The sequence below is a fragment of the Rhinolophus hipposideros genome (assembly GCF_964194185.1).
Source record: "Rhinolophus hipposideros genome assembly, chromosome: 1".
NCBI classification, from domain to species: Eukaryota; Metazoa; Chordata; class Mammalia; order Chiroptera; family Rhinolophidae; genus Rhinolophus; species Rhinolophus hipposideros.
Window position 1 is genome coordinate 66,994,020 of NC_138047.1, and position 20,235 is coordinate 67,014,254.

At 32.8% G+C, this 20,235-nt stretch overlaps 1 protein-coding gene across 5 annotated transcripts in view; it reads left to right on the top strand.

The window, feature by feature from the left end:
* Positions 1–20,235, top strand: part of CCSER1 (coiled-coil serine rich protein 1) — a 1,122,213-nt gene that overhangs the window by 452,311 nt on the left and 649,667 nt on the right. For all 5 annotated transcript variants that reach the window (XM_081047475.1, XM_081047472.1, XM_081047474.1 and 2 more), the window contains one exon: positions 13,652–13,729. In XM_081047475.1, the coding sequence (XP_080903601.1) occupies positions 13,652–13,729 (78 nt within the window). The remainder of the gene's footprint in view (positions 1–13,651; positions 13,730–20,235) is intronic.

Consider the following 20,235-nt stretch of genomic DNA (forward strand, 5'->3'; position numbering starts at 1 on the left):
TAAAAATATTTTAAACACTTGTGTTTTTTGACCTAATTATGTAAACTCGTAATAGTAAACTGTGTCATAAACTCCAATTGATAGTAGTTCCTGTGATATAAAGATGAAAAAATACATGCACCTATGCTGAAGGTGGTTCACATTTTTAGCACACGGACACATAAACAAATCATTTCAATGTAGCATGATAATAGCTAAAACATAGCACTCATTTGGCACTTATTTGCATGCCAGCACTGGTTTTATTAGTTTTACTTCATTTACTCCTCCCAGTAACTCTTAAAAGTGGATTCTATTATCATCTCCATTTTACAGAAGAGAAAGCAGTGCCCAGAGAGCATATATAACTTACCTAAGGTCACATAATTAGTAATTGCTAAGCTGGAATTGCAACCAAGCCGCCTGAATCTCACTGGAGAAAAGAGGTATACAAAGACTACAATTGTAGCAGATTGTTGATGCTTAATTACAGCTTCAGAAATAAGAATGCGCTGGTGAAGGAGCTGTGATGGAACAGGTGTTCCAGTGGTGGAACAGGTGTTCCAGTGATGGAACAGGAAGTTGTGGATGGGTAGTGGGGAACAAGAACATTTAAAGAGCTTTTTGGGATGAGAGAAGAGATTTAGAGCTAGAAAACCAATGGATGTATGAGGGGAACTATAGCAGGTTCTTACCACAGCCATGTGTCTTCAAATGAGGCTTCGGATCATCTGAAGAAACCCTTGGATGTATGATGAATATACAGATTTCCATGCTGTGTCATAGATCTACTGTATCAGGATCTCTGCAATGGGACCCAAATGAGCATGAGCATTTTAATAGAGCATGTCAGGTGATTAACGGCTCTGTATCATAATTTCTAGTATCTTGTACAAGACTTCAAAGTTCAAGATGAGAAGGGTCAGGAGACCAGGGCTGCAACGTAGATAAGGACCAGAGCATACTAAGGCTTTTAAATTGTCCTCTTTCTGATTAGATTGTTTCACAAAATAATAAACAGTATTTCAAAATGCATACTAAATGTTAACATAGGTTAAAAACATAGGAGTAAAATAAACAGTTCAACACAGAAAAATGAAACAAAATTATTTGTTTTATATCTTTATTTCATTTATCCTCTAAAGCAATCCATAAGAAAATACCTATTCTCTTTTGGAGATACAAATCCTCCTGCCCTAATGATTCTAGTCCATTTATTTGCTGCTTGAACAAATCTTTACCTCTACAGGAAATCTTTCAAAAGATATAACCAAGCTGAACATTCATTCATTCATTAACATTTATTCATTCATTCAGTCATTTAATCTAATGATTCTCTGTCCTGGTGGTAAATAAAGATGACCTGAAGAACATTTTATAAAAGGAGAACAATCGATTTGCAGATATTTTTCCAGTATCTGTTATGTGAGTCTTTTTACCCTGTACTATGAGAAATGTGTATGTAAGAGAAGGATACTATCCACTAGGAGCCTGAAATCTAGGAAGGAAATAAGATATGTACCAAAAAAAAAAAAAAATGGAGTAAGTTAAAAGAGCCCCAGCGAGGTACAGATAATGTGTTACAGGAGTTCAGAGAACTGAAATACGGTTTGCTGTTGAAGACATTAGGGAAGTCACGTGGAACAGTGGGTGTTTGAGCTTAGCTGTAGATAATGGATCCAATTTTGGTATTAAAATTATTGAAGAAGTGCATTTCCAAATTTTCTGATGGAGAAGTGACTGAGAGCAAGTAAAGTTGTGTGTGAGCAATTATGGTTAAAAGGATTGTTGGAAAACAGCTAATAATTTGTCTTGAGAGTCGAACTCAGGTAAATAAAGGTGATGGAATTTAAAAAAGTTTTTTCTCAGTTTAAGAGACCTAAATGCCAGCCTAAAGAGTGTGGAATTCATTCATGTCCCTAAGTGAAATATTGCAATCTTTTAGAAAAGGAATGTCATGAAGAACCACGCTTCAGAAAGATAAAGCTCATTTTAGGGTGTGGGAAGGATTGGAGAAGGGGGAGACCGAATTAGGGGGCCTACTTAAAATACAACAATACAGATAAGAAGTATGATACTATTTTGAGTCAGGTCTTTAGTCCAGTATAGAGATGGAAACTTGGAAAATGTTAAAGTTTACAAAACATACCCTATTTAGAAATTGACCTTCTCTGTAGATCTTGTGATTATTTCTTTCTAGAAAGAGAAGAAATAAAAATAAATAAATGCAATTAAAGTCTTCATCTGCTCCTTCTCAAGGTTTTGTATAATGAATTGTATGTAGTGTATGTCTGTATGTTGAATGTCTCCAGTGGTATGCAGGTAAATGGTTAACAATCAGCTCTCCAAAGAAAATGACCCTGATTTGTAGCATTTGCCAATTTCTATGATGTTAATAATGCTGCCATGGCTAATTTCAAACTACCAATGTGATATATCTGCACATTCCTGGGCCCCTAAAATTAACTGACAGTAGGCAGGTTAACAGGACAAAAGTGTATTTTGCATGAAGACCTACTTGTAGCCAGTAATTAACTGAATAGCTCTTGAGCTTATTTTATGTTAAAGGGAAGCTGGAATCTCACTCCTGGTGCTAAGGGATCAATGACGGCTGTATTTTGGGGAGACTTTGCTTAAGTTTAGATAATGTTTCTGTGGTTACTGATTGTTCAGAAGTTTTCAGTTTAAAATAATTTTTATAGCACTTTGGTAAGCTGTTAATCCCTTTTGGAAACGATAAACACAGTCAACTCTAGGGATCCCTAGTGAGGTGGCCTTTGCACACAAATATATGTATTCCACTTCATAATTTTCTTTTTCAAGTGGTGAATTAAATTCTTTAAAAAAAAAACAAGAAAGAAAGACAGAAGAAAAAGAAACAAAAAATCAAAACCTACAGTTGCCCTTTGACAGCAATGATTTGAGAACAGCAGAGATGACAGCTTCAGAATTTAGCTGTTAGCACTGGGCAGATTTTGGTGAATCTTGCAAGGTTTCTTGATAGCTTGAGGGAGATTGAACAAAATGGAGTATGGAAAAAGAGGTAAGCTGGATGATACCTGATAAAGATTAGAGTATAGAATACAGAAAAAAAACTAAATTTTGACAATTGGTGTAAAGTTGATGTAAATGCTTTCTTTCTGTTTATTCTGCTCATTTCCTCGTTTGGTTTTGTTGTACATTGGTTAAGTTGGTTGTAGATATATTTGCTATGGAAGGTGCTAAACTTCTTCTCCTCTGAGAGGGTTTATGAAAGAGTAATTTAGGAGAAGTCATTTTGGTTTTCAGGTAACATAAACTAAGTAGTGGCTATTTTCACAGCCACCCCCCTCATGCTATGGGGCCTAGGGAAGAGACAGATGTCCTTTTTGCTTCTCCTCATAATACTCTGACTGCTCTCTTTCCTGTCCCTAATAACTCTTGACTTGAAGCTCATGCCATTCTACTACGTGTTACAGCTCTTTAGTGCAGTCTTCATTACACCCCCATCACACTCCTCCCTCTATTTTTTGAAGATCATAAATCTTATTCCTTTTCATTACTTCCAGTATTGTCCTGAAATAGCTCTTGTTTTACAAATTGTTGTCTCAACTTGGCACCTCAGCTTTTTGAACTCTTATTTTTCCCATGATCTTGTTCTCCATTCTGCCTCAGCCAGTGTATGCAAGTACTTACCTGACATCTCTACTACTACATATGACCCACTGGAATTTCAAGCTTCTTTTGAACAAACTGATTTTTTTCCACAGTCTTTCCTTTTCCAGTCAATTTCTACTCAATCCTTATTTACTCAGGTAAAACCTTAGAAATCACCCCCAACTCCTCTATTTCTCTTGTAGCTCAAATCCAAACCATTAGGAAGTGTTGTCATTTCTACCTTCAAATATGTGTACACTCTTCCACCAGTTTTTACCACCTGCACTGATAAACACCTTGTCCAAACCATTACTTCTCAACATACGTACTACGTTCATCTTTAAGTGTTCTTTAAGCTTCCATACTTGAGCTTCTGTAGTCTCTTTTTAACCTAGCATTCACCACTTTCTCTTTTTTTTTTTTTTTATAAGTGAGTTACCAAATGCAACCCACATTTAAGGGGCAGGGATTACACAGGAGTGCAAATACAAAAAACATTAAAAGTGATTCTACAATCCTCCCACCTCAGGCAATGTAACCAGTTCTAAGTACTAAGGCTGACACTCAAAATTTAAAACTAGGAGCTTACTAACTCTCTGTAGCAGGCACAGAATTTAACTGTCTTTCAGTTTAAAGGTTGCCAACATTATCCTATCTACACTTTAAAATACCAAGAATGGAAAGACACTCTTTCCTTGCAGGTCAATATTATCCCAGGCAAACCAGAGAAAAGTTGCTTGTATAGCAGCAGCTTGCCACCTGCAAGGCCCTGGCATCAGGATTTTGGCTGAGATTACACATGACCTTTGTCTTGTTGAGGTTGCTTGGACCCAGAGGCGTTGCTGAGGAACATTCATCCCACAAACCATCACTTAAGACTCAGAAGAATGTAAAAATAGCTCCCTGCATATGGGAAAAATCTCCAGAAGCTTCAGACAACCTTCCAGGTTAAACTCTTATGATCCGAAGCTTAAGGTTCTTACTCAGACCGTAACAGTAAAAAGCCTACTACATAGCTGTTGAACAGAACACATGTTCTCTGCGTGTGATCTTCCTAGAAAAAGAAAGAGTCACGCACCGAGTTCATCTGTGCTGAATTTATCTACAGGAAAAGTGATCCCTTCTTTGCTCGGGAAGCGATCCTTTCTTTCCTTTCTAGAGAACCTAGGGTGAAAGTTACTAGATTCTTTCTACATGAAAGGAAATGTCACGAATGAGTAATAAGTGTTCCCATCAAACTTCAAAATTTTCCAAATATTTTATCTGCTTTATAATTTTATGTTTTCTTTAACATGCAGAAAATTCAACATAGTTACATATATTGATTTTTGACTTTACAATGTATTTAGGTTTATTTTTTAAAAAGTCCTCTTATTCTATAATTGATAGGTAATGTTCACCTATGTTTTTAAGTACTTCATTAAGTTGTTTTTATATTTGTCATTTTAATCCATTTAGAGTTTATTCGAATGGCGTTTAAGGATACATTTACCCTTAATAATAAACCAATTGTTAAATCGCAGCCTATTTAATAACTCAATATATTTATCTTTATCTATTGAAGTTGCAATAAATTTAGACTTCTCAAATTTTCCAAGTAGGAGTAAAAATCAGTACATTAGCCTTGAAGGAAAGCTTATTATTAATACATGTGAAATTAGCCAATTATATGCATATCCAGTAACTGAGATTTTATAGTTCAATAAATGTGTTAAAATAAACAATCACTGATATGTTTTTAAAATATCATCACAGCATTAATTATAAAAATAAATTGGAAATATAGAAAGGTTTAAAATTAGGGGCCTGCCAAGATGAATAAAGCTATACTTATATGATGGAATTATATGCATTCATCATAAATTACACTGAAGGAAAATATTTTATGTGATAAAAGTCCTGAGAATATAGTTTGGGAAAAAATTTACAATATATAATTATATTAATTCCAATCAATTACATTGCACAGAAGACTAGAAAAAGTACATATAGATATTTTACCAGTGGTCATCTTTGGCTATTTGGATTTTTTGTCTATCTATCTATCTGTCTGTCTATCTATCTATCTATCTATCTATCTATCTATCTATCTATCTATCTATCTATCTATATCATGTGTCTGTCATCAACCTATTCCTTTTTCTATTTAGGACTTTTCACACTAGCTTGTCTCCCCTATGATCTTAAGGTAATTGGGTGCTGGAACTGTTTTTATTAAACATGCACCACAGAACCTGTTCTGTGGTAGGTTCTCAGTACTCTTTGTTAAATATTAATGAAATTAGACCATGATTTGAACTTGTTGATAACAGCAGAACATACCAAGGATGTTCAAAGAAATAAATACATAAACAGACAAAATAGTAATGGAGATTCAAGTCATAGACTGAGGCAGAAGGAGATCCAGCAGCAATTGCTTTGGCAGCAGCCTTAGAGATGAAGGATCAGGGACAGGGTTTCTCTCCTGGGAGAAACAGAGGATTAAGATAGGAACTCAGTCTCATAGTATCAGTGTACCTTGGGGAATGATGTAGGGACTTTAAGGTTCAAATATCATGTACTCCCAGAAGTTGGATATATGAGAAGAAACTGCAATTTCCTAAAATTGAAGCGAACCAAAAGCAAAATAAAATTAATAAGCTTACTCATTGTTGAAGTAAGCAGTAACACCATGAACAAAATAGCTGGTTTAAAAATTTATTGGAAGTAAGATTAGCTAGTTCTCGCCTCAATTATGTTGCAGTGTGTATGGCATAAAGTAATTGTGCTTTTGGTAGTTGTTTTTATTTTTATTTTTTTAATAAATGAGATAATGTGAGTTTTGTCACTGTGGTGAAACTCTAGTACTGTTTAAAGAAAAAAGTGCTTGCATTCTAAATGATTTGTGTTTCTCTAAACATTTACCATTGCTTAATAAAAGCATCTTTTGAGAGTATTGTTACTTTGTTCAAACTTTATACTAAATAAATAATCTTCTGCACTGTTATGCGGTTTTTGAGGGTTCTCTTTACCAAAGGGGAAGAATTCAAGTAGGTTGCCACCCTGAGTTCTTATGCCAAGTTTTGTTTTCATTATTAGTTACTATGTTGGCCCATATCTGATAAAGTACAGTCTCTTATTCATTTATTTATTCTGAATTATTTCTGCAAAACTTACACACCCCTACGTGAACTGATATAATTTAATTTGTGAAACTTCCAAACTAAGAATCAATTTCTGAATTCTCCTGTGATATTCATGCTGAAGGAATGAGCAAGTTTGCTATAGCCCAGTAATTCAGGTTATTGTGGAGTTTTTTGACAGCTTTGATTGAGCTTTAATTTAGTGACAAAAAAATAATGAGATTAGTAATTGGAATTGATCACAAGATTGGAACAGAGCTAAGAGCAAAACTAACTGAACACTGAGCCAGGCATTTGTTGGGATATTATTTCTCTCAGCTATCTTATATTATTGATATCATGCAAAAAGAGATTTTTAAAAGATGTGATTTTAAGGAGGCGACCTACATCCAGAGCTTTTGTGTATCTCATGGGTCTCTATTAAAGGCCTTTGAAGTAGAGAATGCATGATGAGACCATGGGAAAATATTCACTCTTAAACCTCAGGAGGTTGTATAAGCTGATAGAATCTCCATGCAGGACAATTTGGGAAAAGCATTCAAAATTACAGTTGAATGCATCTTTTAGCACAGTAATTCTACATGCAAAACAATTATAGATAAATATGCATTTAATATAAGATTTTATTTTAGTTCTGTTTGTAATAGCAAAAGAGTGGGGATGAAATACTAGTTAACTGTATTATGATATAGACAGAAAATGAAATACTATAAAACAATATGTATGAATAAGGGAACTCATTATATATGTATACATGGTAATTTGAAAAAGACAAGTTGAAAAACAGTATGTATAATATGTTATCCTATATGTATAAAAGAAAAAATCAGTGGACACACTCACAGACACACACACACACACACACACACACACACACACACACACACACACACACAGAGGGTGCCAAAAAATGTATACATATTTAAAGAAAGGAAAAAAAACTGTATTAAAATTGTAATATTTAATATATACTGATAACAAAAGATGAATACAAGTTATCGTATACATGTTTTTTGCACCCCTGATATATATACATGTTTCTATTATATACATATAACATCTGTTGAAGGTTATACAATATATTGGTAAAATTAGTGGCCTCTGGATATCTGGGGACTAGGAGTGGAAAATAAATATTTTTGGGGGAAAAAATGTTGCATCTTTTGAATGTGGGACTATGTGAATGTGTTATCTATTCCAAGTAAATTAAACATATATACTAAATTTTTAAAAAAGTAAATTCATTCTTACATTCAGGCATTTTAGACCAAAGCATCAAACTCAATAATTTGAGTCCCCCAAAATTTTGAAAACGATTTAGTAAATTATTTTGCTATTCCATAAATATTGCTAACTTCACAGCTTAGCATGGTATTCTATCCTGGCTCTCTACTATACTTGTATCAGCCAATTACAAATTTTATGTTCTATAATTTACAACTTCCCAACCATACTAGGACTTATTCCTATATTAGAAAGGATGCTTAATTTTTTTTGTGAATTTTTGTGAATTTTTTGTGAACACACTGTTTTGTGAAAACTAGTTGATCATGTAGAGCTGGACTATCAGTATGTCAAAGATATCCTTAGGACTCAGTTTCCTTCTGTCTTTTTCCTGATTGGCTCTGTGTTGGATTTTTTCCTACGCATGTTCCATCTACTTAGTGACTGACCACTGGCAAATCAGATAAAAACACAGTCTTTGACCTTAGCAGCTTTAATTGACTGAGAGCACCTCTTTCTCCAAATCCCAACACAGTTCCCATATTTGAGTTTCATTTAAATGATTTGGCTCCTGTGCCTTTTTGTGCCCAATAGGAAAGGTTGGCCAGGCCTTTGCTGTATGCTCATACCTATTGCAAGGATATTGGATCAACACTACTCAAAACAAATGGGTTGAGAGTTTAGGAGAAATCACTCTGCAAAGGAAAATACAAATTTTTACATAGATGCTAAGAAAGCAAAGCAGCAGGTATCAAATACAAGAACATATAAAGAAAAAAAAGTAAACTTGCATTTTCATTTGGAATAAACAGGACCAATAAAAAATGTGACATAAATTGGTAAGGTTATTGAGCTTGGCTAATATACAAAGAGCTGGTCCTGATTTAGATATTGAACTCAACTTACTGTCACTCTCATTTTGCTTTACAGCCAAGGCAATAAATAAGGATGCATGGGTATATACCACATAAGGAATGAAGTGAGTGGAATTGGTTTCCCCATGGCTAACCTGCTTCATCCCAGAAATTTAATAATCAACACCCTGGATTGGAGGAGACCAAGACTTTTGGTTTATTGTCATTTGTAAGATACCTGATGAAGGACACCATTGGCATTAAAGAGTCCACCCACTAACATATGAAGAATTTCTTTCTGTGCCACAATTAGATGCTCTGTGTTCCCTTTTCTTACTAAGTCCTTCAGACAACCATGTCTTATAAGTGGGATGAATCATGGCAAACTTAAAATCTAAGGGCAGGGAAGCCTAATGTGCACTCAATGATTATTGAATGGATGAGTGAATTAATGACTGAATTTTCACAGAAAACTGGCACATCTAACAACATTTTCAAGAACAGTAGCCCATTTGTACTACAGAAATCTAAATTATCCTGTGTACTTTATCAATAGTAACACCACTGATTATTAAAACAGCACATAATATAACATGTGGTTCATATATTTTATATAATTTTAGAACTATAAGATACATTAGTGTTAACACATTTAGGTGACCATTTTGTTTTATTAGACCTAGAGAATTATTCATACTTTATAAGATATACCCTAATGGCTTAAAAAATTAAAATATTTTGCTTACACTCAAATCTGTTTATGTACTCAACAGATTTGAGCTCAATTGATCATGTTTCACTTCAAGAAATCCTTATAAATAAACTTTAATCCCATAGGACAGATCCATTAATTATGCTTTCAGGAGAGGTATAATTAATGGATCTGTACTATAGAAGTATGGCATTCAGTAAACATTAATAATGAAAACTCACTCTCCAAACACGTTAAGAGTACCCAAACAAATACAACATTTCATATGGCTAAAACTTTTCTTCAACATTCCCATTTGGAACATAAAAACATGCAAAACAATTTAATATCAGTTTTTCAGTGATATCTTCATAGAGGATTAAACATTCTTTGGTAGAGAGATTCAGCATCCCAATGGTCTGTCAAAATTTAATTTTATGAGAGATATAAAAACCCTGATGGAAGCTTAGAAGCTATCAGTCAAATCACAGTCATGTGTTATAATCCAGGCCTAGTTATAGCACTAATGTAGAATATTTTAAATAAACTTTTTATTTTTGATTATGATTACAATTTGCTTCTTTTACAGAATAAGTCTTCTATATTCCATGGGATTGACTTTCATATCATTACTAATCAACCATTTCCACAGTCTCTGAAGCATTTCAAAAGCAGATGAATCCATAAATCTAACAAAATATTTTATAAAGAAACTATGGAAGAATACATACTGTTAGCTTTTAAAAACATCAAATGCAAGTTATGAAATACTTCGTTAATTTGTATTTGGATATGTAATTGCATTGGTATTGCTATCATTGACTGAAAGGTAAATGAATTTAGGTTTGATGTATGGATAAGACATATCTGAAGGTTTTAAGTGTAGTATTTTATCTAAAAGAATAAACAAATTGGAATGACAGCTAAATTACAGGTCACTGAAATGCAAATGGGAAGACATTAAACTAAAACTGAAGATTTTTATTCTATTTCTTGATATATATATATATATTTATTTCTCAACTTGGTAATTAAGTGCAATTTATCAATTATTGTCATATAAGATTGACTTGTTTTTAAAACATTTTTCTCAAGATTTCCTAAGAGCGTTAGAATTAAAGTGGCACACTATAAGGTGGATTTGAAAGTGAAAGCTAGAACAAAGTTTCTCTAAGAATCACATTAAAAGAATCAAGGTTTATATACCACATATCACTGAAATCATAGGGTTCTCTGCTTTTTCTGTCTGACTTATTTCGCTTAGCATTATACTCTCAAGATCCATCCCTGTTGTCACAAATGTTCCTATATCATCTTTCCTTAACGCCGAATAGTATTCCATTGTGTATATATACCACAAGTTCTTTATCCATTCATCTATCGAACAGCATTTTGGTTGTTTCCATGTCTTGGCCACCGTAAACAAAGCTGCAGTGAACATTGGAGCACACCTGTCTTTATGTATAAATGATTTCAAATTCTTTGGGTAGATACCCAGGAGAGGAATTGCTGGGCCATATGGTAATTTTATTTGTAATTTTTTGAGGAACCTCCACACTGCCTTCCATAGCTGCTGTACCAGTCTGCATTCCCACCAACAGTGAATGAGGGTTCCTTTTTGTCCACAGCCTCTCCAACACTTGTTACTATTTGTCTTGTTGATGACAGCCATTCTAACTGGGGTGAGGTGATATCTTATTGTGGTTTTTATCTGCATTTCTCTGATGATTAGTGATGTTGAGCATTTTTTCTTATGTCTATTTGCCATTTGTAAGTCCTCTTTGGAGAAATGTCTCTTCAGGTCCTCTGCCCATTTTTCAATTGGTTTGTTTGTTTTTTTGTTGAGTTTCATGAGTTCCTTGTATATTTTGAATATTAGACCCTTATCGGAGGAACTGTTTGCAAAAATCTTCTCCCATTCAGTTGCCTCTTTATTTTGTCGATTTGCTATGCAGAAACTTTTAAGTTTCATATAAACCCAAAACAACAAAAGAACAAGACAAACAAATGAGAAACAAAAACTCATAGACACAGACAATAGTTTAGTGGTTACCAGAGGGTAAGGAGGGTGGGGGGAGGGAGATGACGGTAAGGGGGATCAAATATATGGTGATGGAAGGAGAACTGACTCTGGGTGGTGAACACACAATAGGATTTATAGATGATGTAATACAGAATTGTACACCTGAAATTATGTAATTTCATTAACAATTGTCACCCCAATAAATTAAAAAAAAAAGAATCAAGGTTACATGAGCCAAATTTTAGTCTTCTTTCTACAGTCTTACGATAGCACATTTATTTCTAGAAAGTTGTAGGAGATCTCAACCCTAAAATAAGTTACCCATGAACGTTGATTTTGAGCTCTTCTTCTTATGGAAGTTGAAATACCTTCATCTGCAAGAATATAATCCAGGCTTTTCAATTTTCACAATTGAATGTCATCTTTCTCTCCTGAATATATGATTTTGAAGGGCAAATACTTTAATGCGCTATGCAGAAAGAATACCGATATTTCAGGATACATCAGATAATTCAACTACATTCTTGTATGAACTGCACTGTATCACTTGCTTAATTTCTCATGAGAACTCTAATGATGAGAGAAACAGCTCACAAGTCTTGTTTTCCTCTTCCTAAAAAAAAAAAAAACAAAACACTCATTTCTAATGTTAGAATCCTGCAATAAATTCATTCTCAAGAAAACCTTTGTTTCTCCATTAAATCATATAATCGCATAGCGAAAGTTGACAATTTATAATATTTTCTAATTTTGATCAAATAAATGTCCAAGGGACTCTTAATAAATTTAGAAATTAAAGTTAGGAACTAACTCACCTCAGTTATGTCGTGCATGTATTTTTCTGCTTCCTTTAATATATTATTGTTTATTTTTTACCTAATTTCTCTATTTAGACATTCTAACTCAATTTGCAGGCTTGTATAAATTTCTAAAGTGGATAGATGTTATATAAAAATTATATTATGATTATCTTGATACTTATGTTTATAGTTTTTATCCATTGTTTCTGAACTAGACAATGAAAAATGGGCCAACTTTAATGGATACTTTAAATGTGTGCAATTTGTATGCTAAATTGAAAGTAATTTTGAACAGAGAGTCTAAGAATTTATAGCAGTTTCAGCAGCTATTCTTTGTATTTGCTTTTTTGTTCGAATTTAAGTCAATCAAATTTGTTGACTTGTTCCCTTATGTCAATCAAGATTAATTCAATTATTTTGCTTCAATATTAACTGTACTTTTTTTTTGTATTTGTGTGCATGTACATTTGGGGAAAAAAGCTGAAAAATGTAGGTGTGCATTCTTTTCCATGTTTTATTTGCTTATCTTCTTGAATGGAAGATTCCTCTGAGAGAACAAGTTAAAAACATAGTAAAATAACTTCCGTTGCTACCTATTGTCAATATTCTTTTCTTGCTTTTAGAAAAAATAATGATGAGCTTCTAACCCATATTTTTTTAAGCTAGTATCTTATTTAAGAAGTTTTAACTGGTTTTATTTTTTAAAGACTAGAAAACCAGTATTAGCAGCATTCCAATAAGTCTCTTATATTTGTATATATCTCTTGTCCTAAATTTTCTTGTTTAGCAGAATATAATAAGAAAGGTTGTAAAATGTCAGGGGCTTTGGATATGGGAATTTTTAAAAATTAATATTTCTCATTGTGCCATTGCATATTAATGACAAATGTCCTTTTCATAATGAATAAAAACTGGGTACGATGATTTAACGTTGCAAAAATATTAATAATACTTATTTGAATATCAGCCTACAAGACATGCAAATAGAAACAGTGACTAATTACAACTGCAGTATAATTTTCCAAGAAAAGGTAAAAATATAAATTAAGCAAACATAATACTAAATACCACCCTAATAGAAGAGATGATCACTGCATTTAATAAACTGCATTTGTAACGTACATTGTGACACTTTTACTAATTTCTCAGATAACTGTTTATTTCTAAATAAAGAAGGATTTATTATGTAACAATAATTTGAAATTTTCCCCACCCATATTCATTTATTTATTTTTTATTTTAACAAGATTAAATTCTAAATTAAGAATAATAAAAATGACTACAAAAAGTGTCTCATTAATTCAATTTCTTTTTTCTGGCAGAGTGCAGATATGAGTCCAGCAAGCAGCACCACTTCACTTCCTGTTAGTCCTCTTACTGAAGAGCCATTGCCTTTCAAGGTAAAAAAAAAAAAAAAAAAAAAAAAAAAAAATAGTTTATACTATTTTAGGGTAGTTAATAAATATTTATTTTACTGTGGTAAAATAGATGCTTCACGCATAAATGATAATGTGAACTACTTTAATCTATAAGGATCTTATTTCAAATGCTAATTTTTTATTGTTTCATTTTGTTTTGCGGTCATTCTAGTTGCTAGATAAAGGTAAAGGTTTTGAATAGAAATTAATACTTTATGGAATACATTGTTTGTCTTGCATGTAAGAGACAGTGATTTTAATATCGTAGTTTGATGTCATATGAATTAGAGGTTTTAAACCTTTTGTTTTTATTAATTTAAGCGATAAATTTAGAATGAATGTTCAGCCCTCATGGAGTGATTAAATTTTCATTAGCTGGTTAAATTTTCATTAATGGCACTAGGTCATAAATAATTAATTAGCTAATCTTTACAAAATAATAGTCAACATTAAGAATTGAAATATAGAATTATTCCTCAAAACACATTATAATTTAAAAACATGTAAGTAAATAGGCAAATAAGTATTTAACTAGTGTGATTAGTAAAATTCTACAGTTTGGGAGGCTATATACATTACGGACATGAAGTTATCTTTTTGTTTTGCTATTTAAGATTATATGTTTCTCTTTAAGCCTAAGATTGTAGATCTGCTACTTTATATTTGTGTCAAGGATATTTAGATTTAATTAGGATTACTATAAATAAAGACATTCCCTAAGATCATGGGGAAAAAACAGAAAAACTTGGAAAGGTGGGATGATGTACTTACATGCAGTAGTTACAGTTTAGTTTGGTTTGAAGACCTGTAGATGTACATTTGAGGATTTATAATTACTTTCATGATTTTTGTATTTATCATAAAATTGTTACTTTTTCTTTTAAGATTTTATTGGGGAAGGAAAACAGGACTTTATTGGGAAACAGTGTGTAATTCCAGGACCTTTTTCCAAGTCAAGTTGTTGTCCCTCAGTCTTAGTTGTGGAGGGTGCAGCTCAGCTCCAGGTCCAGTTTCCGTTGCTAGTTGCAGGGGGCTCAGCCAACCATCCCTTGTGGGAGTCGAACTGGCAACCTTGTGGTTGAAAAAAATACGCTCCAACCAACTGAGCCATGCAGGAGCTCAGTGGCAGCTCAGCTCAAGGTGCCGTGTCCAATCTTAGTTGCAGGGGGCACTGCCCACCATCCCTTGTGGGACTCGAGTAGTTGAACCAGCAACCTTGTGGTTGAGAGCCCACTGGCCCATGTGGGAATCGAACCGGCAGACTTCAGTGTTAGGAGCACAGAGTTCCAACCACCTGAGTGACCAGGCCGGCTCCTAAAATTGTTATTCTTATAGTTGTTTTTTTTTTCTTTTTCGTATGAACACTATGTCTTATTCAACTTCATACTGCATACACCTAGTACTCGCGTGCATTTCCATATACTGAATATTCGCTGTATTGTTAAAATGAAAATAATAGAAGTTTATGAATTCCATTATGGATCTTAGTTTTCCTAATTATGCATGCTTTGTTCCTTAGTGATAGACAATAATAATTGTTAAAAGCTCATTTTATATGAGAATTGTTAAATACTGAATAGTATTCTGATTACATTATTTATTGGAAAATATTTCTTTATTATTCTACAACAAAAGGAGAAAATAATACAAATGTTTCAAAGCTTAGTGTTACTTGATATTTTCTTCTTGGTGTATAGGACAAAATTTACACTAGAAGCATATCTTTAACAAGATACAAATTGGATTTCCATAGTGTCATCAGAAACCATTTTATCGTTTTAATACAGTGACAATTCCCACACTCCTTGAAAATTAATGTATTTTTTAACAGAGATAAAAGAAAAGGTCAGATATATTCCAAAATCTGCTGCCATAAAGCTAATATAAGTAAAGTTATTTTAGTTAGTTTCTATGATTGGTTCTCAGAAATCAATATTGTTCCATGCTAATGTGTGTAATTGGTTTCATTAGTATTTAAAACTTCCAAGTGCTTATAATATATAATATTGGATTTTGATAGCCAATACAGTTATAAGACCTCTTAATTTACTTCTTTTGTGAAAGTAATGTTATTTGTATTTTTTCAAATCTTTTTATCAGATATAAAAGCATCCCACTAGTATTTAAAGGTGTTCAATGTTTGAAATTATGAAATAAAACTCTTGCATTTGCTTTTTTTTTTATTTCTGTATTATAAATTGTAGTAGGACAGTGTCCAGCACCCAGCTCCGTAATCATCCGCAATAATATTAAAAGACCAGGCTTTCTAAAGATAAGCTTTGATAGCTGATTGAGGGAGTTGAGTTTACCTTTTATTCCTGGGAAGTAATTAAGTTACTAAAAAAATAAATGTATTCCATCTTTTTTTCTTTTCTTTACTTTTCTTTTTTTGTTTGTTTTTTGTTTTTTGTTTTTTGTTTTGTCTGTTTTGGAAGTACTCAAGCAATAGTTGGAGGAAAATATCCTGTTTTGGCTCAAATGTGTATCAAGGTGAATGCTTTCCTTTAATTATCATCTTTAGAATGACATTCAGATATGTGTGTGTGTGTGCGTGTGTGTGTGTGTGTGTCCATATCCTAATCATTCCTTTCCCACTAATATCTCTATCTTTATTCTTGACTTGAACATTAGATGAGAAATTGGCTGTCAGTAAGCCAATAGTACCATAGTAGGATCTGTTAAATTAAATGTGGAAGAAAACTGGGTAGCATCCTAGAGACTATCTCCCAAGAAGTCAAGAAAAGTAGGTTAAACTTTGGAGATACATGACTTAAAGATGACAGTTAAATCTTGTTTGGGATTAGAAGCTTCTTTTTGCACAATAAGGAAGTATTTTTTAACACTATTAGTATTGGATTCCATTCTTCAATTTAATTTTTAAACAAAAACAGATCTTCACTGAAAGATAGTCCAAACCCCATATACTTACTCACTTCTCTATTTTCTCCACAGAGCAGTTCACTTCCTACTAACCTTCTTAAACTTGCACTTGGCGTTTGAAACCCATCGCTGTAGTAATTTGTTTGGCTCAGTAATTTGTTAGTCTTTCAGAAATGATATTTCCCACAAAAATCTATCCGGTCTTCCTTTAAACAACTGCAGGGAACTCTGTGCCTTTCATTCATTTAGAACCGATCGACCATAGACAAGTAGATTTTTTCCATCTGGACAGGGCACATGAATGCCATTTCACCTCAGTCATCACCATTTCCTAGTGTATTTATGTCTGGCCATGAATGCATTTGAGTATATCTCTTCATAGGAGAAGATGTATAATGCATAATCTTCTATATATACTGCAAGTAATAAACTCACAGATTTCCCAGTCAGACTCTTGGTGTTGAGAGAAGTTTCTAGGATTCCAAATTCATGTAATTGTGCAAGCTGTTGTTATAGACATACATTTGGAAACAAAAGGCAAATGTATAACTCCTATTTTTTAATAAAGTATTCAGCATTCCATAAACTATATACACTGTTTATATGCCGCTGAATCATGATGGAAGGCCAAGGGATAACTCCTTTTGTATGGCTGGGAATATTTTATCAGATAACCATAGTAGAATCATGAAAGTTCAAGATCATTCAATGAAAGTTCAAGACTTTGATTTGAAAAAAGAAGAGTACACTGCTTAACTGTTAATTACATTTTTAATGTATTTCTGCAGAATAACACTGAACTAAGTTGACACTGTTAATTTTGATATTCCTATTTTACCCTATTCTACATTTTTTCTCTGCCATTCTTCTTGATATCTCTCAGTAGTCTAATCACTTCCAATCTAATCTGCCTCCTCCCTCCCTATGTTAGACTCAGTCCAATGTTCCACAGCAAAGATGCGTTGGGGCCACCAAATATTACTGTTCTTTAGTAGGATGACCCTTGTAACTTATTTGTATATTAACAGCATTAATCCATTCCTAGAACTAAAATTCTTGAAGCTAAAGCTGTTTCATTGTCCCTGACTCTTCCATAATAATACAAATTATTATAGGCCATGATCTATTTACCAACCACATTCATCACATATTTTTAAATGCATTTATACTTCAGTGAAGCACGGTTGCTAGATTCAGTCTCTTTTCTTCCCAAAAGCATCATTCTTTGATTAGATGTTAGAAAATGTACTTTCCTCCTTTACCCTTTTATCTTTATCCTGTGATAAATTCAACACAATAGAAACAAATTTAACTCTATTTTTCTTCAGACTCTGCTTCAAAAGTACACAAAGGCACTGAAGTATATCCTCTATTCACCAATCTTCAAAGTCTAAAAATTAACAAAAATAACACATTGCTTTTCTTGGCCCATTGACTGCTGCTTCTCTGTAATATTTGGATTCCTTAAGTGTCTAATGAGGTTGGGTATCCAGTGCCTAGAAAACACAGTGGAGCCACCCTCTCCACAGAGCTGCCACAATGTGGTGCTGGGCTCTTTCCTGAGTCTCCCCTCCTTATAAAATCCAAAGTTCTCTGATTCCTTTTCCTCATCCCCAGAAATCATCATTTAGTCTAGACTAGAGAAACTCTGTCTCTTCCAATTTTTCTCAGATATTATCCCTGTGTCCTTTGGATGTGGAAACTTTTTAGAAACAGGATTGAGGAAAGGAATTATCTGAAGTTTCTGAAAATTCTTCTGCATTAACAGAATCACCTTGTTTAAGCAAGGGACAAAGAGGTGGAAATAGAGAAATAAATTAAGGTCTCAAAACATCTATCCTGTCATGCAATGCTCGGATGTTAGGGGGAGAAATGATGCTAACTCCACTTAACCATAGAGCCAATATTCAGGACTTAGTAAGACACAAAGTTTGTCCTTAATTATATACAATAATTAGTATATAGAAAAAATATATATATATACATCAACCGTCAATTATTTGAATAGATTATACATTAAAAAAACATGTTTTTCTGTAGTTTTTGTCATAGCCATTTATTTCTACTTTAAAAACAATATTTATTTTTAAGTAGAAAGGAGAGATGTAGCCTCATTAGGAGACTACCTGGGAACAAATCTTAGTTCTGCCATTTTCTATCTGGGTGACCTTGAGCCTTTGTGTCCCAATTCTGCCATCTATAAAATGGGAGCAACAGCAATCACTTCTTCACTGGCATATTATAAGGTTAAACACGTTAAGAAATAGAAACTGCTTAGAAAGACATATAGTATGCAGTAGATGTGTTAACTGTTTTTATGGAAGGGATATTATATCTAAGTTAAAGCAAGAAAGTTCTATGTGTTATAAATAACATGAAGCAGAAATATTTTAACTCAAACCCTCATACTTTATTTCCAAATGTGAGAGTAGAAATATACTTTAAACATAAATCTTTTATTTTAATGAAAAATAGTGTTTAGTGTTTAATATTCATTCCTAGAAGTCATGCTATTTATTTTATACCCTCATATATCAGATTCTTCTTATAAAAATAATTAATGAAAACATTCATTAATTTTCATTAATTATGAGGGAGAACCAAATATAATAAATTTGTCTTACAGAAAACTGGTAAATATAGTAAAATGTAACTTGAATAAAATGTATACATAATCATTTCTGAAACAATAAGGACTTATAGTATCTTTTTTATCAGTAATACACCATAGTATATTTTTCTTTAATTTCCCAAACCTCCCCAATGAGTTAACCAGATGAACTTCTAATGCAGAGTCCGATAAAGGAATATTGTTCAATCACATTCGACACAGGGGAAAAACTACATTATGAACAAAGCACTGTTGATATTTTACTGTATATATGTAAAAAAAAAAACACACACACAAAAAAAACACCAGTATACTAAGTAGTGTCAATTTATTTTGACTGAAAACATCATAATGGAAAAGAACACATTTGGAGACTCCAGGAGAGAGGAGTCAGATAATGGCATGACCTCCACAATATCATCTGTTGCATATTCTGCATAGATTTATATATTTTTTGTGTAAACATTTATTGTTGTTTTCTGTTCAATAAATTAAATGGTGGCTCTTATTATTAAAACTCACTTTTGCTATGCCCCAGAAAAAGCCCCAAACAGTAAAGTTTGTATTTCTGACCATTTTTTGACCAGGCTATCTGTTAATGACTCAATTTACTGAGCAACCTACCATGCATTTGATATTAGGTTGGTACAAACGTAATTGTGTTTTAAAAGGTTAAAAATACTTTACTTTACAACCTCATGACAATCTGTATATTTTTTAAGTACCAATTCATACTTATTAATTAGCTATATTTTTTAATAAAAAATATTTATAAAAAGTACAAATTGGTAGTTACAAAATAGTCATAGGATATAAAGTACAGCTTAAGGAAAATAGTCAATAATATTGTAATAAGTATGTATGGTGTCAGGTGGGTACTAGATTTTCGGGGTGATCACTTCTTAAGTTATATAAATGTCTAATCACTGTGTGGTATACCTGAAACTAACATATGTCAACTGTAGTTGAAAAATAAAACATTTTTTTTGAATAGAAA